The sequence below is a fragment of the Lichenostomus cassidix genome, chromosome 4, assembly GCF_008360975.1.
Source record: "Lichenostomus cassidix isolate B80296 chromosome 4, HeHo_3.0, whole genome shotgun sequence".
NCBI lineage: Eukaryota > Metazoa > Chordata > Aves > Passeriformes > Meliphagidae > Lichenostomus > Lichenostomus cassidix.
Window position 1 is genome coordinate 307,317 of NC_139484.1, and position 25,972 is coordinate 333,288.

Below are 25,972 nucleotides of genomic sequence, written 5' to 3' on the forward strand. Positions count from 1 at the left end.
ATCACTCCTTAGGCCAGTGTGTGTGGGGAAGGAAACTCGGCCCTGATTTGTCACTGTATTGACCACACCAATGTTAACATCTGCACACACAGAGCAGAACTTCATTCTACAGCTCTAGGGAATGAACAGATGCTTCTTTTCAGAATACTGATAAAAACACCACTTAAAATACTCATAGCAAACACTTTTGGCAAATTATATTTCAGCTACTCTAGACCACCAGCTTTCCTTTTCTACTGAACATTAGCAAACATTATGATAGTCCTATATGAGGCCATAAACCTATCATATTTTTGCTAGATCACAAGCATTCAGCTGGGAAAATGAGAATAAACAGAAGTAAAATCACCCTATCAAATAAAATCAAATTACCAAACTGTGGTGAAACAGGAAAGACCTTAGGAAATACCATAATCCACTCATGGCTTGGTGATGATTCCTGCCTTGAAAAACATTTCAAGTTTTTTCCCTTCATATGGTTTTCTACCACATCTCACACTCCTGTATTTCTCATCCACTTCTTTTTCCTGTTATCTATTCTTTCTTTGGCAGCTCCTGCACTAGCCTTCTAGCTCTCCAAACATCTGTAGCTTTTTGTCATTTCTATTTCCATTTCCTCTTTAACAGCATCCATCCTGTTTGGAGCTCTGAATAGCTCCAGAACATGCACGCCTGCCTTTCCACGAGATTGTTCTCCTGGCACTAACAGACGAAGCACAATGTTGGCAAACAGCCTCCGATGAGTCAATGAAACTGTGTGAAACGATGGCACAGCACATGTAATTCTGAGATAATGTGCTACACAATGAGGAAACCTGGAAACTTGTTATTAGCCTCCTTCAGAAGGTTTCTTGCCAAAGGCCCTCAACAGAGCAGTGTGCTTGACCAGTGACCAGCTTGGCTTGGCTTATGCTCAGCCTTAGAAACAAGTTGTCTTTGACTTCAGGCAGGACCATTTCAGTCCTGTGCCAACGGGAGCCTTCCTGAGCCAAGGTATGTGTATTGGACAGTCAACTGCACTCTTCATTAAGTTTAAACAAACAAAATAAACAGTTGCCTTGAGGCATAAACTGTTCTCTGACAAGTATATACCAGAGCTGTACACAATGCCTTTGACACATATGGCACTCAGAAAACTAATACTGAAAACAGAATAAGATCACAAAAAGCCATTTAATTATGCTGCTTCTTGGACATTAATGTGGTAGCTAATTCTTTTTCCTCTAGAGACACAAAGAATGCATTTTTCTTGCATTAAGATAAAATAATTGCAGACTGAGTAAGTGCTTCCTAACAAGATTTTGTGACAGTAAGTTGTTTTACTAACACTGCTTTCCAGCTGGTGACAGAGAGCCTCACAATAAACTCATACTGATACTATACTCTAGTACCAGCTTTCTAACTCCTCATCCATCTTCACTGACCTAAGATGCAAAATATTTATCTTCTAATCTGATCCCACTCTAACATCTGATGCATTAAGAGTAATATTTAATGAAGGCGGCTGCTATTCTCTGTTGTCCATCACAGACCCTTGGGTATATTTTCCTAATAAAAAAAGGCCCCTTCTTGAATGTCATGTGAACACATATTTTAAACGTGAAATATGTGCTGGGCTCTGTGGGAGGCCCAGACAGCCAAAGAAGTAGCAATCCATGCTTATGCAATACTAAGAGCAAGTACTCTGATGCCATACAGATCTTCTGCATTGCTTGATGACTATTCAAATGAGATGTGGAAGCATATTAAGTTCCATTTTAGCATATTCCATCTCCCATCTACAAACAGAATAAAAATCTTTTCATTTGCTGAGAAAAATGCTTTTCCATTCTTACTGCAATTAGTGAATACCTTCACTTTTTATCTCCTAACTGTGACAATCTTCACCTTTGCCAAGTCTGCTACAAATAATTAACTATTAATGAATTAATAGTACATCTGTGATAGGGAGACAGCAGAGGATTAAAGAATTTTAATTTAAAAATGTCCAGAATCTTAACCAAAGACAGGTTTATTCACCAAGTCTTATTCAGAGAAGTCATATTCAAAGTCAGATAACTGCTTTAGGATTGAGTTCTTGTTTGTTTGCAATGATTTAATATCAGTTCTGTTAACTTACAAGAAAACTCACAGAAATGTGAAAAATTATTAGAAGATGCTGTCGACTGCCTAGACATTGTGATACAGACAGAAACATAATTAGATCATTCATTGTTATTAGAGATGTGCATTTGGGAACTCATGAACTAGACTGATCAGATACAGCTCTACAAGGTCTACCTTGATTTCAAAGACTGAACTATACCTGCTTGGGTCTCTGCAGAAGAGAAAGCCAACAACTCCAGGTTGGGACTAACCAGGACTTTGAGTTTCAGGCTCTTCATGATCTTGACATGATTTGCAATGTTCAAACAATCAGAACTTCAGACCTTCAGACCTTCTGCTATTAGGTCTGAAGAGCATCTGATGATCTGAGAGGCTTGTTACTATAGGAGGGTAGAGCAGAAAAGCATAATGGTTCTTTGAAGCTACAATGAGGAAATAGGTCATTATGTACACAAAAGAAATGTCGAAAAAGCCTGTTTCTGATTTTTCATTGAAGTCATAAAGGATAGAAGGAAGATGCATAGAGATAAAGATGCAGCTTTTAGCCTTGATGAGAAAAGCTTCCTTGAGATGAGTTGCACTTCTAGCTCCTTCACATTTGGCAGGGGTGGATAGGAGATAAGCAGCCACGCAGCTGTTGCGTGAAGAAGGAGCATGAACACTGCTTTGTATGTGCTCCTGGGAATTATGAATATCCTCAACACCACCAAGAAGCCACAGGCAGATTTACCCAACATGCATTCACAGATTTTCCAGCGTAGGTAACTGCTCTCCCCTGACCCCAGCTGCCTTTCTTTGAGAATCTTCCCTTGCCCTTAAAATATTTTGGATAGAAAGATGGACATTCTACATTTAGTTTCACCACATGTCAGAATATTACAGCTGTTTCAACAAGATGCAGCTACTGAAACTGGGCAAGAAGACCAAAGACCACCCTTAGGAAATGCAATTAAACATGATCAGGCAAGTTCACGGCTAAGAAAGAGCAAACCCATGCCCTGGAACAGTGTGGCTATGACATGACTTGAAATCACAGTCAGAAGAGAGAGGAAAGAGACAAAGTGAAGGTGAATTGCTGACGGGAGATCATCACGGATATGACAGCTGTTCTACAGGAAGAGATGGCTCTGCGAGAACAGGGAATGTCATCAAGCCAGCCAACCCACAGGGCATGCCAAGACCTGGAGAGTGGGAAACTGCAGCTTATGTGACAGAAATGCTGTCAGAAAACAATAGGAACAGTCTAAGGATGTATGGCAGGAAAGGACAATGTCAACAGTCTAAGGCTGGAAAGCTAGGGCACAAACATTACACTGACAGTCCTACCCCATATATAAGTTATTTACATTAATTTCAGTCCCTTGGTCCTCTTACAAAGATGTCAGATTGTTTTCCGTAGCCCAAACCATTTCAAACAACATTTCAGTGTACAGAGGATTTAGGCACAGGGTCTTCCTCTAAACTGGAAGCTGAATCCAGGAATGAGAATCCTTTTTCAACTGACCTCAGATTAGGAAGTCACTAAGGGGCTTTTGAGCTTTGCCTGCACACTACTTGCTCTATTTTGCAGACAGTGTAATAAAAACAGCTGCACTTGATGCTCAACATAAGACTTAATCCATATGCAGTTCCACCCTGTGCTTTTTTTGGGAACAAGGCCATTTTGGAGAGTTATGGCCCTCCTCACCTAGGGCTGCCACTCTTGCCGCAGCACTGCCACTCACCAAACCTCCAGCTGGGCCAGCAGGGAACTAAGGGACTGCAGGGAGAATCAGGTCTGATAGTATCTAGAAAAAAAAGAAGACTAGTTTCTTTTTTTAATTTTAAAAAAGTCTTTTTGAAGCTAAATTCATTTTGGAAGAGCTAAAAGGGAAGAAAACAGCAATATAGGAGTCAAACAAGTAGCTTGAAGAAACACAAGGAAGGAAGAGGGCAAGGGAGAATGGGGCACTATTTTCATATTTACTGCTTCTCTGTAGAGTCTCCAAAGTTAGAACCATTAGCTTAAAACTGACAATCAGCAGCTCAGCACACCTGGTTCCTTACAGAGGTAAGTTTTATTCAGTGCACAAGAGACTGTTTTAGAACCTGAGGTGCTTTCATTCATGCTACAGAAATATATTAATCTCGCCTCCTTAAACTCAATGTGCTGAGTAGTTCTGATCAGGAAGCAGATTTGTAATGCTAACAATCCTACAGTTCCTTTGATGTGATCCCAGTCTAGTAATTGGACCTGTTAAAAGTCTCAGAAAATACTTTGCAATCATTGAGCCCAATTAAATTGTTACGTTTGTATTTTCAAATGCTTTTAAAGCAACAAACTGCACAAGGGAAGCCAGCTTCCTGACACTTGCTGCAGAGCAAAACAACACCAAAGCAAACAAAAAAACCCCCATACCTTTAACTTGTACATAGGGAGCTTTCATTTGTAACTCTCCCAAAGAAAGCTGCAGAAATCCTCACACCCAGTCATGACTTCTCTGTCCCAGCAAGCCTTAAAACTGGCCATCCTAGGTGAGTTCATGTGTGCCAGATACATTGCACAAGTATCAGGATATCAGCAGATGAAACGCTGTTTAGTGGCTGGGGATGTTAGAAAAAGTGTATTATTCAAATATTGTATTTTATATGAAATCTATTGTTTCAGTAGGAGGGGAGAGGCATGGGGAAAGATATTTCATCCAACTATAGTTTAATGTGAGCATGTTTAATGTAATTGCCTGGATTACATTCCCCCTTCACAGGTTTTCCTTCATCTGAGATTTACAAAACTCAGAATTTCACTATATATATGAAAATTATAACATTTTAAAAATGAAATTGCAAGAATTGCTTATGGAAGAAGTGAATACAAATGGACTTCAGTTGAGAATGGAGGAAAATTTCAGTCTTGTTAGTAAAGAAATGCAAACCAGTCTTGACGGGAGCTCACGCATATGAAAAGAGTAAACATATGGAACCAAAACTAGCTAATAGGAAGCTTGGAGAAGCAAGGTGCTGTAGGGATGGGAATGATCTATTACTACAGAGTGAAGAAGAGGCTGGAAGGTCGGCATCCACTCCTAGCACACTGTAAGATTTGGCTACTCCACCCTTTTTGCTTGTTTTTCCATTCTCAAAACTGAATGTTATTTATTTATCCTTGTAAAGAAAATTATCCAAAACCAAACCAATAAAGTAATTACTGGCAATTTTGAAACTTCTATCAGTTACAAATCCTTCTTGCAGAGAGATGACAGTAAAAAGGTTATAAGTATCGTATTAATTAATTGTGAATGTCTACTTAATTAAGTATAATTGTTTGCTACCTGGACTTTTGTCCTGCACAGTGACCTGTAGTGTGAACTGCTGCTCATACACACAGCCCAGTGAAATTTAAGGAGCGCCATCTGAGTAAAAACATACACTAAGTAAAGCTATAAATAGATCAGGCAAGTTCATTACATCCATGGTACTTGCCTGCATGAATATTTTCAGCATGAGGGCCTACAACTGTAAAACCAATCTCTAGTTTTCCAACAAGGAACCTTATCTTTTTAGCTAAGGATCTAAACACTTTTAACAATTTTTTTTTAATTTCATATCTGAGCTTACTAGGGAGTACACATGTCCAGACAGAGAAGAACACAAAGACCACTCTCTGACTCATTTCTAATCAAGCATTTGGAACAATATGGGAAAAACATTTATTTCATTTTTGTACTCAGAAACTTAGACACTCTTCTCCAGATGGAACCTCTTGCTTCTAGTATTCTGAAATGCTAATGGGTAGAAGACAAATTCCTGTCCCCACTCTGTTACACCTGTGCATATACAAGCTCCAAGACTGCATTATGAGTTTTCTGTATCAAACATTTTATTTACATTTCAAGACAACATATTTTATTTACATTATAATACCTGAAAGGTTAAGGACTAGAGCTGGCTGAGACATAATTTTTTTCCCTCCCTGTCTCCTGAGTCCCCCCCAAATCAGAAAAGTGCACAGAAAAAGGGCTTCTTTAGAACTTTCTAGACATTTTAAAAGCTCTGTTTTTTTCTTTTTTTCCCATGCTCTGCAGAACTGCAATTGAAATGAACCCCAAAGCCACCAGCAAAAGTACTATCACCATGCCTTTTGGGCTCAAAAAAGGGCTGTTTATGTCTACATAGATCATTCATTGGCCAAATAAAAAACTGGGGTCCCTACATCCTTGGTCCTTCTGTGAATTCAACACCAGGTGTGGGTTATCTGCTGTAGCTGATCTCCCCAGAGGAAGTTACCACCTTTTAAGATACATCGATGTAAATAAGGACACACAGACATACACACATCTGTACCCACAGGCATAGAATTCATGCTATCTACCCCCAAATAAATGTATTTAGATGCCTACATGGCAGTGATCTGCATAAATGAGTCCAAATCTGCTTTAAGCAGGCAGTCCTTCCTCTGTATTTTAACAGGAACATGGCAATGCAGAAATAAATTTAGAAATAAATTCCTCTTCAGTCAGAAATAAATTCCTCTTAGCACATGCTTCTCAGGCAAATAAATTCAGGATGCTCTGCTGAAACAATCTCTTCAGCATGTGTTGCAGAGGCTCATATTTCTACAACAAAGCTTTTGTCAGAGTTACCTCTCAGTATTTTCAGGCTTCACCAAAGGGTACATTTTTGTACAGTTTTGTGCACTACATTTTGTACAGTTATGACTAATTTTATATGGTTGATTATATGGTTTTCCTCATTTCTCTCTGAGATTTAGGCATGCTTTGAGGATGACGAAAACAAAAGCACTTAACATAATGCTGATACCACAGTACATTGCTAATTAGATTCTTGCTTTTAAATGCTCACATGAATACCCATGCAGATCTTTTCACAGTACCTACTGATTATAAGAGTTTTCCATGCTGGATCTATCTATTTGTAGATAAGGTAAATGCTTTATTTCCCTACTGAAATCTCATTATCTGAACATGTACCAGAGCCAAAAAGTTCAGAGTCTGAATGTGAATTTCGTAAATCTTTAAATTATTTGAAACAAGAATTTTATATGAAACATCTCAGATCTAAGATGTTCAGAAACTAAATCTTGCCCCAAATTTAGCAAGTTTTAGTACACAAGACAGAGCTGAAGATGTCAAAGGATGCAGTTGATTCCAAAGCAAGGTTTGTTTTAAGCCAATCTTTAATGGTAGCTTCTAGTTATTCCCTGAATATGCAACTTAGATGTTGTATCATGCAGTTTCAGATACCTGTTTCTTCTCCCCTTAAAAAAAAACCCAAACCAACCCAACCAAAAAAGCCGAAACCAACAAACCCAACCAAACAAAAAACAAAACCAAACCAAACCAAACCAAACCAAAACCAAACTAATAAAACCCAACAACAAAGTACACACTGACTCCCAGGGAGGAATGCTAGCCATAGCTATTGATAATTTTCCTCTGCTGGTAATATTACTGCTGCTCATATATTTCTGTGTTGGGATTGCACCAGAGACAAATTCAGCCTGTATGTGAGAGGACATGAAAGGCAGGTATTTCTATTTGCCTCAATTCTTGTGTGACAGCTTATGTTCTCTCTCCTCATTTACTCTTCTTCCTTGGATGACTCAGTGTCTATATATGAGCAGATCAGAACTACAAGCTGAAATAATGAACTTCAGCTACCCTGTTGTTTCCATGCTCAATCACCTACCTGAATCCCTCCTTTGATTTCTGTTACTTTTATGTAATTGTAACATTTCTGTTAAGCATTGCTGCGCATTTGATACATCTACCTGCATTTAGCCTCCTACAATTAAGCTGGATCAAGGAGATCAAAAGGCAAGATGCCCTTAGGATACAGCAGGGCCTCTACTGAGTGATAGACAGAGATTCTCTCATTAGCAACCACCTTGATTAGCAGAGAATTTCACCAAAATAAGGCATGCTGAAGAAAGGTGAAACAGTCACAGATTTCCAAAATGAAGGTGTAGGAAAAACTGAAAACAACCCATTTGCAGTACAAAACATCATTCAGTATCTTGTAATCAGACTCTGAAAGAGAGAGTGATCTGAAGCATGTTAGAGAACCCAAATGAGATTAACATAGCAGTGGTTTTGAAAATCCCACAAGCTCTCAAAACAGATTGGCATCACTCAAAACACAATATGCATGCCAGGACAAAGGCACTGAAATCACCATGTGGTATTGCCTACATTGTGGTCTCTTCAGCTGAATCACATTTCTACAAAACTTAAAGAAAAAAGAAAAAAAATCATCAACCAGCCATGTATTTCAAGATCTAATAACTAATCCTCTGTCTGGAACAAATTCAGCACATATTAAATGCCATCTTAACTTGGTCAGACAGGAAACAGTTTAGAAATGACCTCTGCTAGGATTAATCTGGATAGAGTTTGTCTCTGTAACTATTTCTATGACAACTGTCCACATTTATTTGGTATATTCATGGACGGCATAGAAGGCAGATTCCACTCCTTCACTGGAGATTGTGAAAGCTAATTTTGAGCATTCTCCTAACAACCACCATGGAAGCGCTCCCCGCGTGATGAGCCTGTCATCATTGCCATTCCTTCTCAGTATACCAGTTAGTGAAGAAAGGTGTGAAAACCATATTGCTTTTGCTCTCCAAATTTAGAACAGGTATTTTTGCAGCGCATCCAGCCAGTACCTGCTCAAGATTCAGATTTTTTCTCTACTATGACTTTTGTCAGGCAGCACCCTCTCTCCCTGCCTTTGCAGATGAGCTAGCAGGGATGTGCATCTTGCACGCCAAGCATCTCAGCCCCTTCCTAACACAGCTCCAACAGTACCACACCACCCAATTCCTTTCACTTCACACAAAAGCCATAAGCCTTGCAGGAACCAAATTTTAGCTGTCAGTAGATTTCAGAAAAAATTGTTCTGAAGCCCACTGTCAGAAATACAAATAAGGCATGCCCTACTATTCTCAAGCATTTCAAAATGTAAGAAAATGAACTTCTACCTATATCGTAAATACAACAATGGCTACATACTTTATACATTCACTTGAGGCCAGGTGGACCCTTTGTTAAATATGCTGGAGAACTCATGCCAGTTAATATTTACAGGTTCAAGGCACTCACAGGCTGGCCTGTCATTTTATTCAATTACAAAATGGTCTTAATGATGGTGGTGTCTCCTGTATTGTTTGGATCCAACAGATGTGTACAATCCATATGAAATGCTGACTGTTGATACTTCATTGCCAATGCTGCTGAAAGCCTGGTATTATGTCTGATGGTGGCTCTTCTGTACTTGACAAAGTATTAAATACTATGAGGGCAGCAGCAGATATAATGACTTCAGGTATTTACCTGATTTAACTATCGGGCAATTAAATCCTTAGGAAGGTTTGGCATTGACTTCAGCATAGTTAGGATTTCAGAACTAAGGTTACAAATTAGTGGCATAAGTAAGTGCATTTCTAGAAATTAGCAAACTTAGAATACTTTTTCTAAAGGAAAGATTCAGGAGTTGGAATTTACAGGACAATTACTGGATTTCCTTTTATACCATGCAAAAATATAATTAAATTAAATGGGAACTTGGGAGACCCTTAAACAGTGACTAACCTGAAAGTTCAGAAATGAGCACATGAGCTGGTCTGAATGCAGCCTACATAAGCAAAGTATGGCCTGTGAAAAGTCAGCTTAGAGCCCAGTCTAATCCCAATACTCCATGTATGAACTATTGAGATCAGTATACTGCTGCTGGAGAAGTTTTTCTTTCCTGTGAACTTCCTGTGACTTTTCCAGACAAGTCATTTGTGTGCTTCTTCAAAGTAGCTAGAAAAGTGGATGTAAAATTTACCCACCTACTTTAAACTTCCTACATTCTTTTAGTTTTCATGCTCCCAAGTCTGCACAGAGTGGCACCCTTTCCCAAAAGAGGTACAATCTCTTCAATGCTAGAGCTTGAGGGAGCTTATATGCTGTGAATGTTATCCATTTCAGTGATAGAGACATTTCATTATTAACAACGGAAACCACAAAGAAATTGTAATTATTTTTTTCAAGTTGGCTTAATGTTGTGTACTTGGTGAGTAAAGACTTAATGCATTCTCAGATCCTGAAACTCTTGCCAACAAGTGGAAAGAACTGTTGGAAAACAGCATGAACATCAGTTTTATTTACAAATTAATCAAACTTGTAGTAGCTCACTGATGGATGGATTCCAATTCTGTTTTATTAAACAAGGAGGTACAGGAGAAGGTAAACTAGGGCCCAAGCTTGTTAAAAGCACAGCGCTAAGAAACAGATACTAATCACCTCCATTCCCACTGCAGGCCACTCATATCATGGATTATGGAACATCTTTGAGGCTTGCGGTGATAAATACAGATTTGCAGAGCACTCAAGACAGTACTGCGTCACTTCAGGTATTCATTAGTACTTGTGTATCCTACATTAATATTTGCCTGGTCTAGCAAGTCTTTCTGTGATGTTAACAGTTGCCATGGGGCACCCATATGTACTTAAAGGTTATTTAAAGTAATGACTGCATTATTTCCAGGCAGATCCCTTTAACTAAATATAGCAGTTAGCTTTTTAGGAAAGTCTAAAGGAGGAACATCTGTTAATTTTACACTTCTCTCCTCCTTGGTTGCAGTTTCCCATCATGTCAGCATAACCCAAACTGTCTAAATGGCTAAAAGTTCTATCCAAAATTGATATGTACCACTGGGAACCTTAAGGAAACCCCTCCTGAATTTCTCAAAACAAAATGAAGCTGACAGACTGATAAGGCCACAAGGGAGGATGTAAAATTTTATCTACTGAAACCATCATAATAATTATTCCCAAACTGGCATGGGCATAAGGTAAGGAGCTGCTATGTATCAGATTGGCAATACATATACATATGTTTACAAATTAGGGAACTCCCTAATTTTTAATAATTACAAATTAGGGAACTCCCTGATTAGCAAGAAATGCTGTGTGGCTATTCTAAATTACATTGACTCCTCCTCACCTAGCAAGTACAAATGACTGGTTGCTACACATCTTTAAGCCATCTGCAAATAACTAAACAGCTGTGATTGTTCCTCTGCACATTTCTCACAGCTGTACATGCAATGGTCACAGACATCAAATAAAACACAGTGGAGAACAGATAGCAGCTGGGTTTTAAAGGGTTTGGGTGGCCAGCTCTTCCACAGATGGAAGGAACACACTGCTCACTGGAAGTTGAGAAGCAACTTTGCTTCTTATTGTAATGCAGACATGTCAGATAACCCAGAAAGCAGAAGCCAAACTGTGTGGAGAAAGGAAAAATAATTAAATCATCTCTTTTAATGGGTATTTATAAAGCACCTGTTTTATGAAATATATAAAGTATATGTATCTTATTTTTACAATTACAAATAAAAATACTAATTGTAAGGATCTTGAGCATTCACAGTGCTACAGGAGGGCATAAGCTTCATCCAAGGTGACCACAGTAACATTCTTAGTAATAAGCCTCTGGGCTACATCAGACACTTCTACATCTTTCATAGATGACATTTTCTCACAAAACCACTTTCACTGACATTTTGTCAAGGCACTCAACTTCTAGTTCATTCTTAGCAAGAACTAAATGTGAGCTTAACTAAATGTGCATAACCATTCATGCAAACATTTTCCTGAACATGAAGTGTTCTCCAAATTAGTTTAATGTACTGTAGACATTATAAATAATGTCTAACCTGAATTTTGAAATACCTACTATTTAGTTTTATGACAGCCAAATCACTACCTTAGTAGAGTGAGAGTGTTTTTAAACTATTGGTCACATTTGCAAGGAAGAGATTTTAGGAGTTGCTGTATTAGTCCAGGTGAGACACAGTTAAAATTGCCTCCCTGCTGTCATTACTACTACGGAGTCGACTGCTTTACATATGTACAATAGCTCCTGTTTTGTGGGCTAATCCACAACAGATTTGGCTAGGCAGAGCCAAAGACAACAGCTTTGCGATAGAATTTGAAGAGTTATCTTTGCATTGGCAAAAAATATTCCTGGTCTGTGGCCACAAAATGAAAAGACAACAGTGTGCTAATTCAACACAGCATTGGTTAAGAACTAAGAACAGATTATACACTTCAAAGGTACAAGGTACTCAACAGGAGATATTCTATATTAAAAATTCACTGTTTCTTATTTTTCATAATTCTAATAGGAGAAAGATGGTTACATAAATTAGTTAATGGGAATGAAGCCCTTAATTATTGCAGAAAGAAGTGATGTCATGCATATTCAGAAACAAGATAATATCAATTCTCTGGCACCAAAGAACTCTTTGAATTAATAATCATTAGAAAGTACAATTTTGGAAATAAATAGTTATGCAGTCATATTTATCTTTTAAAAATTATCTGTGGACTCTCATAACTTGCACCTCAGTAAGTTCTGGTTAATAGACCAGGATAGGAAAAAAAAGGGAGAAGAAAGACTTTCTGGGTCTTTGATAAAGAAAAGAGAATGTCTCTAGATAAAAAACAAAACCAAACCAAAACCCCACAAACACTGAAAACAGAAATTTTCCTGTGTAGCTTCTTAAGCAGGGGTCAGTAGGTCAGGGAAGTGAAGAAGACAGATGAGCTCCCTGGAGAATCACTATGCACTACAGGATCCCAACTGCCTTAGACAGAACACATGGCTTTTCCAGCAGCTAAGCTGTTTGGTAGCTTTCCCTATCTAATTCACCTGTGGATCCAGCTGGGCAGCACTCTGGGAGCAATGTAATCCTTCATTCCCAAACATGCAAAACTGCTAAAAGCAATGAGAGAAAAACACACAAGCACAAACTGGAGCTGACCAAGAACCCTGTCATCTCAAGGAATGATCTCATCACTTGGAAAGCCAGCAAGGAAGGACTGGGACAAAGCAGAGAGGCAGCAAACAACAAAATGTCAAAAATCATGACAGTGGGTGCCAGTGAGACATGGGAGTCAGTGCAGAACTGAAATGAGGTTTAAGACATTTGGATTAATCAAAGACATTTCAAGAGTCTCTGAGAGGAAAAATGTCTCCCACATGACCACAGGGGTCACTGACTAGTTTGATGGCTTTTATTTTCTCATCAACATGAATTCACCTCTCCAGGTTCATCCACATGACTTTCATGTATTTCAGCTGTTTCTCTGGCAAAGTGAATGATGGTACTACTGTCTTTTTTTAACTACTTCATCCTCACCTGTGACAGCTTTGCTGGTCTAGGTTGAATTCCATCATGATAGTCCCTTGTGCTGGCGTTCAACGGTTAAATAAAAGTTTTAGAAGGAAAAAGCTTTCACATCTCTCATGGTGCAAGACAAACTTCAGCACACGGTTGTTTGGTGGAGGCTTACAAGCATTTGTTAGTTATCTTCAGACACAAAAAAGAGAAGTGGCTCAGACTGTTTTTATTGCAAGTGCCTTTTCTTGCCGTTTCCTCCTCTATGAGCAACAGTCACAAAGAAATATCAACCTGACATTGGTTCATCACTGTCACCCAGCTAAGGACTTTGCAGAGATCCTGTTGTGAAAAGCTGATGCTTCACTCCACAGGGTTTATCTCTACCCATAGTGCAGAGCTTCTGCTAGAGCAGTTTTGAGCCTCCACGTGTGGAAACGGGTAGTAGTTCTAGAGAAGTACCCTAAAACCATAAAGAATTACTGTGAACACCTGCTGTAACCTTCCTTGTACAAATACCTCCATCATTTTCCCGGAGAATGGGGTAATTTTCCCAGAATTTGACATTTAGGAGCTATCCAGTTCCATGCAAATAACATTAACGTACAGGCAACCATTTAGGAAATTGCACCTTACAAGAAGCCTGAATTTGTCTCAGTTCCCTTGCCAGCTCCTGATCCTTGTTATGCCTCAGTCTGTGAGGCCAATCTGTATCTCACACTGAGTATCATTCCATGTATATCCAGACAGTGCTGGAATCTGCTAGTGAATACATGCAGCAAGGGCCAAAGACCCCACACAGCTTAGGGTCTGCACTGTGGGAAGACAGAAAGCTACTGTCACACAGTCACAGGGAAAAGAAATTCAGCAGTGCAAACCTGAGGTCAGTATCTTTAAACAATACTTGTGATCAGATGCATGCATTGATTCCTGGAGAAAAGTGAGATGGAAAGCAGTCAGGTCTGTGATTTGGAAGGGAACTAGTGTCTCAAGCTGGCACAAGCTGATGTAATATATCATCAAAAAAAGGAAAAGGGAAACCAAACTGCTTCTGAAACTGAAATTCAGAAATATAAAATATTTACTAAAGTAAAACTTTTTTCAAACCAGACCTGTAAGATCTTTTCTGGAGACCAAAAGCTTTCCAAAAGCTTTTTTCTGTTGAAAACCCATTTCACTACCTAAGAAACACAGTTTTGATGAAAAAATTTCCTGTCAGTTTTTCTAGCACCCAGTGGGGGAAAACCTAATCTTCTTCCACAAAAAGCATGAAAGAGAGTACACCATAATTTAGTCTTCTAAGAACTCATGAAAAAGACTTACGAGTGTTCAGCACAAACCCCTCCTATGCACAGCGAGTGTGCTATGCCTGTCACTCTTCTGTTGACTTCCCAGTTGCTGGTGTCCCTCTCCTCTGAGCTCACCCTGAGCAGCAGACAACAGATGCTCTCTAAACCCAGAGTCAGCTGCAAAGGAAAAGCCACCAAAAGTGCATAATCCTGCTCTGCTTCCTCTTACAGTCAACGTTTATGCAAAGCAAATAGCCTTTGGCTCCTTTTGTCAACCTGGTAAGGAGTGGGCAGAAAGGGAAAAAAAAATAGAAGAGATGAAAAACAGGTGCAGAGCACATAAATGGAAAGTGAAGAAGGCAAGGAAAAAAGAGAGTGAGAAATCCAAGGAAAAGATTTACTGGAAGCATGGATAGTAAAGAAGAACAACCAAACCAAAAGAGAGAAAAAAATAGGTAGAAAATAAAGAAGGTAGAGGACTGAACAAAAGATAAGGCAAGGCAAACACATCAAAGACAGCACTATAAAAAGACATACTGTATTTTACTCAGACAGCTCCTCCTTTTCCAGCACGAGAAATTTTGATAAAGTATTTAGTGAAGGTATGAATTTGATGGACAACCAGATGGTATTTCAAACACATGGACACATAAAGAGCAATGAGAGACCAGGCACAAAGATTACGCAATCTTGCAAAAGCTGCCTCTGTCAAGGAACATGATAGTGGCAGGTAAAACCAGGAGACAGTGAGCATGTAATAAAAGCTTAAAAAGGCACAAGAGGGGAAAGCATACTCTGTGCAAGTATAAGAAGCAATCACGAGTGTGATTGCAGCATGACACTGTCCTGTTTTAAAGACTGATTTATTTTTGAGTACAAACACAGACATATACTAGAAATATGGCCGACAATGTAAGATTCTCTAACAGAGATTTTTAAAAGGGCAAAGGAAAAGCAGAAATAATTTCTGTCTTCTAACAGAAACTACTGACATGGAACAGGAAAAAGAATAAGAACATTTTAGCTAGCATCACAGGGTGTAAAACCAGAGAGATCTTTATCAGATGCTGATAAAGAACTCTTGCATAATTGGAAAATGGAAGAAATCCTTTATAGTGAAACCTGTTAGACACCCAGAGCTTTTATCCTGAGGATCTGGAAATACTCTGCTACTATGAGAATAACAATTAGGTGCAAAAGTTCTCAAGTGCCCCACAAATCAATTTAACCAAAACAATAAAACCATACAGCTTATTGCGCTGGGTCTGAACCCAGGCAACCCACAACGCATATTCAACTAATGCTGACACCATTTTGCAGCAATCTTAGGATTAGGCATATATGTTAACTAAAGATGAAACTACCCACTAGGCTCCGGAGTCCATTCTGAACACAGCTGTGAAATGTCTGGCACATTCAATGTAACGTAACAGTGACCATGCTAAATAAAAAGAATTTTTTGGCAAGGATTGCAAGGTGAAGCAACAAATAGAGGAGCACAATGTAACAATGTGTGATTTACAAAGCTGGAAGCCAGAGAATAATGTGATATATAATTCCCTTTAAAATATATGTATTACCTGGTAGATATTCTTACAATGGCTTGCATGGAGAGACTTGAACAGTGAGAAGTAAATCAAAGAGCATATAAGAAGGGAGGAAGCCCAAGATACGGAACAAATTACAAGGAAGAATAAAATCCTATATCATTAAGCCAATTTCAGTGACAAATGATGATGGTTCATAGACAAGTATGTCAGTAGTAAGGGGCTGTCTAGGCAGAACACCGTACAAAAAGAACTGCTTTGCTATGGAGCACTCCACTGCTGAGGTCCTCTCTCATGATAAAGGCTCATGACACTATGGAATACAAATTAATTTTAAAAAGCTGCGTCTCATTAAGTGTGTAGCACAAGGGAGCACTTGCCAACCCACCCTATTCCATGTATTCCTGGAGGAACTACATTCCTATGCAGATGTAAAGCTTCTATCTATGCGTAAGGAGTATACAAGACATTCAAGCCAGGACTCAATGGAGTTACATGGCTGTAATTTTTGTTTCTAGGATTTGGGAAGTAAAAAGATAAACATTTATTTTGCCTTCTAATTTTGTCTCAAACTGAAAATAAACAGGTTACCTTTCCAATTCACAGCAGGGACTATCATGTACATAAACACAGTTAAACACATCACATTTGAGACCAAAATTCTGACACTCCCTTAGGTCTAGTAGTATAATTGAATATCCCTATAATTATACCATCAGCAGCAAATGAACAGGCACCTCACTTTTTTGACATTATTTATAAGTAACTCTTGGTAGGGAAAAGAAACCAACCATTATTCTAAAAAGCTATTATATCTTTAAGTAGCACAGAATAAAATACACTAGCTTTCCATATTTCAGTGTGGGATAGGAATAAAACAGTTTAATTTTTTCATCGTTTCCTTCATTTCTCCTCAGTTCAGTTTTCTAAGGTTTATTTCAGATAATTTATTGAAGACGAGACAGAAAGTAAAGAATGGCCTTGTTAGGCCTCTCCTGTAAAACACAGCTGCATAGTATTGCTGTTTCATAAGCAAACAATATTGACAACCCATCTATTAGAATTGGTGAAAGAAGAGGTGTTTCACCCCATCTGTTTTTGAACTAAAACCCATTGTTTCCAGCAGGATGGTAAGCATCTAACTCAGTATTTCAGCCTAACCTAGCTGAAGAATTACTTCTTATTACACTAATGTGGCCAGTGCATCAGATAGTAGATATAAAGCTGGCAGATTTAATACGGTGAATTTTAAAAGTTGAGGTTTCACCTAAGTGGTTTGGGTTTTCTCCTTCAAGTAACAGAAATTGTAGTTCTCAAGAGAATTACATTCTGAGATGCTACATCCACATGGACTCATGAAAAGCAGGATACTCTGAGGGGTCCTTGACCCCTGCTTATCCACATTCAGGACCTGGTCAAAGTGTGCAGTGCCTGGGTTGAGGCTGAACCACCCAGATTTCTTTTCCAGAGAAACCAAAACACTATGGAGTGAAATGAGGAGAGAGCTGGTCATTAACAAAGTCCTAGATCACAACCCAGTGCAGAATTAAGACACAGCACAGTAAAGCCTGTTTGGACACAAGAAGTTGCAAAATATTTTGCCACCTCTTTCTTACAATTGCGATATATCTCTCCTAGACTGTGTGGTACAATGGATTTAGTTGACTTTAAACCTTATCCTGCAGCAGCTGTGCCTTTGTGGAAGTTATGAGAATTTAATATTACTGCAAGATACAGTATTACTAATTAACATCTTCCTACACTTTATATCTCTTGCCTCAGCACCATTCTCCGTACACAGACTGCATTTGTTTCTGAAGCACCCTGAAATTCTTACCTTTGCAAGATGCTAAGCAAAAAGCGCTGTGATGGTGGTGGATGGTAACACTGTAGGAAGCAACCCTGCATTAGTAAGGTGGCAGATTACATGGACTACTCAATCTTTTCCATATCTGATTTCTATGAGTCAATGATTGTATTGTTCACTCCCTTCTGCACCAAAGGAGCCATCAAGTGACTGGTACTCAAATGTAGCTGAAAGGGCAGAAGTGGGGCTTGTCTTGAAGTGAATGCTGTTACTGTGCAGGTTAGCTATGCAGAAATTATTGGGAAGTGGAGAAGTTGTTGGGCTATGCCTTCATAAAGACCTAACTCTTCCTCAGCCTGGCTTGTGGTGGAAGGAGGCAGACGTCACTTGAAACTCAAGTCATCTCACATGACAAAACACCATGAGCTCCATCAAAAAAGTGTGGCATAATAATGGGTTCTTTTAGGCCTTTGCTTACATGAGAAAAGTAGTAAGTGTCCTCTTATCAGGAAAATACTCTTAAGAGTGCCAACACTGAACTGAACTAGTTCATTTTCTCCTCCTTTTTGTGGAAAATGTTCCTGTCCTCTGTGATGTGGGGTGAAGGGAGGCAGCACAGAAATATATCTGCATCAATTAGTGAGTTACACTAAGCCACAGACTGCCACAATACTTTAACAGCCCAAGCTAACATAAACCATTTTAAAGACAAAATACCAATGGGACTAGGACAAATCAAAAGCAAGCCATTCTCCTAAGGACTATATACCAAAAGGAGGTGCTTCAGATCACCAATTAGTGTGGATGTGGATACAGTTTTGTTCCTGAGGAAGATTTTCTTCTTGCTGTGTCACTTCCTACTGCAGAGGTCTGAAGAGAGCACTTGTATGAACGTCACTGTCTACAAATGTTGCAGACAACCAAAGCAGAAGTCTAACTGCTTTTGCAATCAATAAGCTTGGAGGATCAATGAAATCTTCAATGAATCAATACTTCACCACTTTGTAGGGAAAGATGCACCTTATGATTTGATCCAAAGCTCAATAGACTCAGTGTTCTTCCACTATCTTTCTTCCCACGGTCTGCAGTGGGCTCTGAAGGAGATATGTGACCCAGCCATGAGGCTGAGTGATGCAAGACTCAACAAGGCAAAAAGCTCTAATCTAGTGACAAAACTCAGTGCCCTAGCTGAAGTGGCTGGTCCAAGTAGTACCAGAGACTAATGGTATTTTGTTGCTCTAGTCCTTGAAGGTCAAATTCCTTTCTTTTAATTCAGTTTAAGCTAAACTAGTTACCTGATGGCACTGAGTATCCCTCCACCTGGCATAGCTGAACACATGGGCAATAGAGCAGTCTAGAACCTCACCAAAGCAGAACTAGCAGGCAGAAGTGTGGCTCACCAAGGAATGCAGTAGGACAGCCTGTCAGCTATAAATCCTGGATTTTGATAAACACAGAGAAATAGATTTTCAAAAACTGCAGAAAGCCAGGCCTACATGATGGATCCAGAAGCTCCTCCGAGTTCCTAAGGATGGCAGCACATCGCAGCAATACCTCAGTGGACAGAGCTCAGAGATGCACTAATCTCCATCCCCCTCCTCCACTGAGTGAGTTTCCATTAGGAATCAATCTTGGGTGCTTGGAACAGAAAAAAATTATGGCAGGCTCTGGAAGGCTGAAACCTCCAGCCCTCAATTAATTCACACGTATCCATATGTAAATTCAGTGTGAAAGCTCTCGGCACATTTTCCTCATTAGAATTCCACAAAAGTTTAGGAAAATGATTGTTTTAGTAAGGAAACAAACACAGCTACAGTACTGAATTAAGTCTGTAAAGAGAGAACTCTTCAACTTCAGTACTTAATTTGCACACCAGTACAAATCTACAGGGCAGCCCAAAGCCCAAACTACTACCAACACATGTTAAAACAAGTAAAAGGTAAGAGTAGTCATTGATCACGGAACAAAACATGGAGTACAAGGGAAGAAACTGTTATTGAGCTGAATGCTCCCAGATCAAGGCTGGCCCCATTTGCAGGACGTGCGGAGGGACACATCTGAATTTGCAGTGGGATGGCCATGCACTCCTCATGCAGTCTGGCACACACACACTGCACTTGAGGCCAGAGAGGGAGGGGAGAAGTCAGAGTCATCTCAGACCACTTACGAGATTCATGTCAAAGATACAGCTGCTACTTGCTGCTGTGTGAGCCATTACAAAACCCAAGGCATCTGCCTTTCATTGCAAAGGGGCTGTCATAGGTGAGGCACATGACTTAAAATGTATCCACTGGAAAAGCAGAATATGGAGAATGCAATACTCACATATGTTCCTGGTGCAAAATATGTAGGATGCAATTTACTTCGCATATTAACCATGTCTGTTCTGTGAGATAATCTGATGCACCTCACAATTCCAACTTAACGTTACAAACTGTGTAGAATATTATAGATTTGACTTTTACCCACATATGAATTGGACACAGTCGCAATTAACATTCCTCCCTTGCCCTAAACACCTGAGAGGTTCCCAAGTTAGAAATGGTCAGTGTAGGCTCCCTCAAATATGAACTGGAGAGAAGGAAGTTCTCATCTTGAATCACCTTCTGGAAGGCTCTCTTACTGTCTCCATTCAGAGCTCAGAGGAAATGTTAGGACATGTGCTACAACAGGTAGTAAGACTACTTCAAATTAATACTAAGCTACTAAATGTAGATGCAGTGTCTAGAGCCTTTTCAAACCTAGATAATAGCTAATTTGGTCTGAATAAGAAAAAACTTCAATGTGAAACCCTAGCTAACACCATTGATTATTCTTCTAAAGAAAAAAGAACATCCTCTATATTATTAGAGAACTTTTCTGCTAGGAAAGTTGGTCTAGGAGAAATGCAAAGCACCTGAAAAAGAAATTCTAGATGCTTCTGTTCCTTCTCTGGTAGGAGTCTACTTAGTCAAAAAGCAAACAAAGTCATATTCACAGCGCCTATGCCATCCTTCAAACCAATAAAAATAAAGATGCTAGTTTACACAGGCTGTAACAGATGATGTACAAGCTAAGCACATCCTGGCAGGAGAAGCCCAGAGCTCCACATTCCCTGTGAATGCAGATGCCACAACTCCACCTCACCCTTCTGGGTGTGCAAGCAGTGACCTCAGTACAATCTCCCCGAAAGCAAAGGCTGGTTCAAATTGCACACTTTACCAGTGCTGTATGATGCTCTATAAATAAATCCCAGAGAGTAATTTTTAAGATTTCCACAACAAGCTTTGATATAATACTACCCTGGTTTTGATTTGGGAGTGGTGCGAGGGAGGTCTATGAGCCCTCCTTCAACTTCACACACAGTTCCTTGCTACAGTTGCCTATAGATTTTAAAATCACATGAGCAAAGGGTCATTGGCATGCACTGTAGCAGAAAACAGGAAATATAATTAAACATAGAGCCATGAGGTAAGTTCTTTGGCAGGAGAAAGCCTTGGGAAGAAAGTGGCAATGGCAAAGCACTAGGAAATGGTACACTAACGTGGTTAAGGCACGGAATGAAGCACAGGGGTAGGGAGGAACAAACAAGAGTGAGGGTGGGAGGAGCAGAAAAAGCAGCACAAAGAAGTAAAATGACAATAAGAGAAAGAAGGCAAAGCATGCAGAAGAGAAGAATGTATATAAGGAAAAAAACCTCTCTTAGGAGTAGTATTACTCTTAGGAGTATTGGTTATTTAGTAAGGGCAGGAGCCACATTGTTATGCAACAGGATACACTTTTCTGCATAGGAAGAGTTTGTTTAAGCTTCTATGTAACCTCAAAAAAGTCTGTGGGAGGAAAATAATAAAATAAAAAGGGTAGTAACATCATGTTTCTTTTGACTTTTAAATTGCTTTTTAGGTCATTTTTCACCCTCCCCTCTCACCCTCCAAGTATTTTCCAGGATGGAATTTTCTTCTTCCCACTCCAGGATTTGGCGTGGGCAGAGCACTGCAAATGCTGCTGAACTCAGAAACCAAGAAACTGATTCATTTTTCCCTTGAAAATGAATCTTTCCCTTGAATCTTGTGCTGTCATTTAGACTGGGAACAAGCAAACGTCAAAGGCTGCAAGTCAGAAACTTGCAGCCATGATTTTACACAGCCCAAACATTCATTTTGTCCCAGAGTAACAGTGGTACCAGAGGGAGAGTAAAGTATTGAATCCCTACTGGTTTGCTAAATATCTAAGAATAATTATTTTTCCTTCTGTTTCAGCAGACTTGTGCTCTAAAACTCCTCAGTTTTGACTGTGTGCAGAGGACAGGTTTTCTCTAAGGTAAGCCAAATAACCATTATTCAACTTTGCTGAACAAAAACCCTTAGAATGAAGACAACCTCATCCAGTCAATCAGCAAAGTCCTTCGGCCTAACTGATCATGTTCAACAGGTCCAGATGAATTTCTAAAAGTTTCCTTCCATTTCAGCCTCTGGTGCTGTACAAACCCACTGCTGGGTATCAATTCAGTGCTCAGGAAGGATCCTCAGAACAAATCCTATGGAGTCCTATGATATAAAAGAAACTGCCCCCAGGACAATTGATACTATGTTCATATTTTCTTAATCTGAGGCTACTTTCAGTAAGAAAGTTTCCCACCTTACTTCATCTTAGACTTTAAAACAAACCAAAGCTCTAGCATTTTAAAAGGTTAAACACATTTTTTACTCCCACCATTTCTTAATAAAACACCATTTGTGTGGGAAAACAGCTTACTGCATACTTCAAAAACATGCAAACCATTAATTGATACAACATGTTGGCAGTTTTAGAAAAACTCAGTAGAGAAGAACCAGCTAGGCTGCATTTTAGGTTTTAAAACAGCCTGAGCTTTACTTTGAGGGTGCCTAAGTATGCCAAACTCCTACTGCTTTATACTGCTTAGTATATAATCTGTGATACTTAAAGTAGCAAGAAGTATAATCTGAACAGCTGCTAAACCATGGGCGGGTTATGAACCACAGTTTTAAGAAGCTCAAGAGGTTATGAGTTGTTTGTCTCACAAAACCAAAGGAAAATGCTAAAAATCCCCCATCTTCCACCAACCTTACCAATGCAAAACTTATTTGCCCAATACAAATGGTTAATCTCTGAAAGAGGCAGGACACAAGAGGTTCCAAATGTGCTGCTTTTGCATCAGCAGTATTATAGCACTATAGTTAGGCAATAAATTGCTTCTCAGCACATCCAAGCTAGCTAGTTTACTGTGGAAATTTAACATGTCATTAGAATAACATCCTGTTTTGCAGCATTTCTATGTTTCAATTTACCCCAACTCTACTAAAGATTCAACTGGCATGAAACAGCCGGGCATGATTAGTTACTGGATGGAAACCAAACCGAGATTTCACAATAGGTGGCATTTTGTCTCCATGGCATAGGCAGCTGGTATAAAAGACAAGTGAACCCTGGCAGAAAACACTGTCCCTAAATATAAATCTGGTGAACTGTTTTTATGACAACATTACTGCAGATCAAGCACTGGTACAAAAATGGTAAGGGGTTTTTTGTGGGCATAAACCAAGGTTTAGGTTGTTTTGAATGACTGGATTTTGACCAGGTTCTAGTTGACAAGTACATGTAGGGACCCGACCACCCATGTGCTGACAGTGCAAGCACAAACTCCACCAGAACATTCACCTGGGAGAGTGAAACACTCCCCCCATCCCAGTCCTGGACGACATATCTCCTGCTCTCACCAAATCAGATACTCGACATTCCTGCTCGATCTCACAGCTTTTACACGATCGCAGCCAAAACTATGGACACCCACTTTATTCCATCTCCGGATAAGCCTGCAGCACAACACTACAACTTCTCCCCTTCCGAAGCTCTCAATCACACTCGATCCCACACGGCACCTGCCAGAGGACTCTCAGGACACACCAAAATACAGTGCCCCACAGTGGGCTCAGCGTCCCATCCATTCCTCTGACTAGAACCAAACTTGACATCTCCCAAACTTTTCACCCTTGGAGCACTGGTGTGCGTTGCTATGGATGTGCCAGCAACACATCCATCCTTTGCCATGGCAGCATGGAGAGGTGCTCCATGGCCCCCACGACGGGCATCCCACCACCCACAGACACCCACAGCCCATCCTGCTCCCTGTCAGGAGGTGCGAGGACACCTTCCCGCAAGAGCTCCCAACCCCAAGGATGCGGGACTGCAGAGCGGGCTGGAAAACGGGGTCCATCCATCTGCCCCCACAGCACAGTCCTGGGGGTGGCGGGACTCACCTGCGTGAGGCATGGTGATGGTCTCGTTGGCGTTGCTGGAACCCACGTTGTAGATGACGACGGCGGAGGCGTTCTGGGCGGCGGCGTGGCGGATCTTGTCCTTGTAGGTGCAGTTTCCCCGCGGGATCAGGGCCACCCAGCTCTTGCCCGGCGCCGGGGCGTTGAAGCGAGTGCCGGGGTCGCAGGCGAAGCGGTCGGCGGGCGAGGCGGAGAGGGCCACCTGCCCGCGGGCGTCCTGCTTGGGCGACTGCTCGCCGTAGCGCCCGCACTCGCTCTTCTCGCTGCGGAGCTCGGCGCTGCCGGCCGCCGGGTCGGCGTAGGTGATGTTGACGAAGGCCGTGTACCACTCCTCCTTCTCGGCCACAGTGAAGTCCAGGCACAGCAGATGCACGAAACAAAAGGACAGCAGCCATGTTGAGAGCGCCAGGCTGCGGCACGCTTGGATCACAGACATTGCCATCTTCATCTGCCGGCCCCCCCGCCGTCCCGCCCGGCCGCCGCCGGTCCGTGTGTGCGTGCGCGCCCCGAGCCGCCGCTCCGAGCGGGGCGGCGCTGCTCTCGCCGGCGCTGTGCGGGGACCAGCGACCGAGAGAGAGAGAGAGAGCGCGAGCGGGGGAGGGAGCCCTCTCTCCCCTCTGCGGCTGCTGCCTAATTCATGTCGGGGCTGTTTGATTTCCTCGGGCTGGCCCCGTCTCCGCCCTCCCCTCTCCCTCCTCCCTCCTGCCCCTTCCTCCCCTCTCTCGCCCTGCCCGCACCGCTGCCTCCCCCGCTGCTGGCAGAGCAGCCGGAGAAGGCGCGGAGGAGGTTACGCGGCGCGGGGGGAGCTCCAGACGCGCGCACGGCGGCGCGGTTCCCAACGCGGGCTCGGCCCCGGCCCGGCCCCGAGGAGGGGCTGCCGGCGGAGGGGTTCCCGGTGAAGGGCTGGCGCTTCCCGGCCCCGCGGAGGGGCTGCCGGCGGAGGGGGTTCCCGGCAGAGGGGCCCTTAGCGGAGGGCACTCCCGGTGGAGTGGCTGCCGGCGGAGGGGCTACGCTGCCTGGTCCTGCGGAGGGGACTCCTGGGCCGAGGGGCTCCCGGCAGAGTGGGCTCCCGGCAGAGTGGGCTCCCGGCAGAGTGGGCTCCCGGCCGGACAGGCTCCCGGGCGGAGTGGGTCCGGGCAGAGGGTGCTCCCGGCAGAGGGGGGGCAGCGGCGCGGCGGCGCCACCTAGCGGCAGCGGGGCGGCAGCGCGGGCCGGTGCCCGGGCCTCCCGTGTCGAGATCCCTGAATCCCGCGATCCCGGGAGCGCAGCCGGCACCTCCGAGCTCCCGCTTCAGCTTCAGTTTTGCTCTGGTTTTCCCACTTTTCCTCACTGCTGCAGGAGACGATAAGAAATTTGCAAGTGTTAGTGTTACAGTGTAACGGTGGCGCGCAGCTCGGAGCGGTGGTCGCTTGTACAGAGGTGTTTAAATACACTGGATACATTTCCGGCTGTACTTTTCGGAATCGGAAGGACAGTCGCGCTTTCCAAAATCAGGTGTGACTCACAGGAGCACAGAGAACCCCAAAGCCTCAGAGAATGATGGAGCTGCTCTCTGGAGACAGTTAAACTATGTGTTTAATTTTGGCATGGTGAAAGCCCAGACTTGGGGATTTTTAGTGTATGAAACACCCCAGAAGAATTTTGGCCATGACTCTGATGCCTTTCAAAAGGATCAAAACACAGCTGGACTCTATGTGTTTCTATTCTGGTGCACATGATGGCCAAAATTCCACTTCTCCATCACTGTGTTCAGTAACAAAAGAATGTCTCCCAAGATT

General features: G+C 41.6%; 1 protein-coding gene across 1 annotated transcript in view; it reads right to left on the minus strand.

Moving 5' to 3' along the window:
- Positions 1–24,864, minus strand: part of RNF150 (ring finger protein 150) — a 126,391-nt gene extending 101,527 nt beyond the window's left edge. The window contains exon 1 of the mRNA XM_085057484.1: positions 24,177–24,864. Coding sequence (XP_084913610.1) covers positions 24,177–24,642 — 466 coding nt within the window. The 5' untranslated portion in view covers positions 24,643–24,864. The remainder of the gene's footprint in view (positions 1–24,176) is intronic.
- Between the last annotated feature and the right edge of the window lie 1,108 nt (positions 24,865–25,972).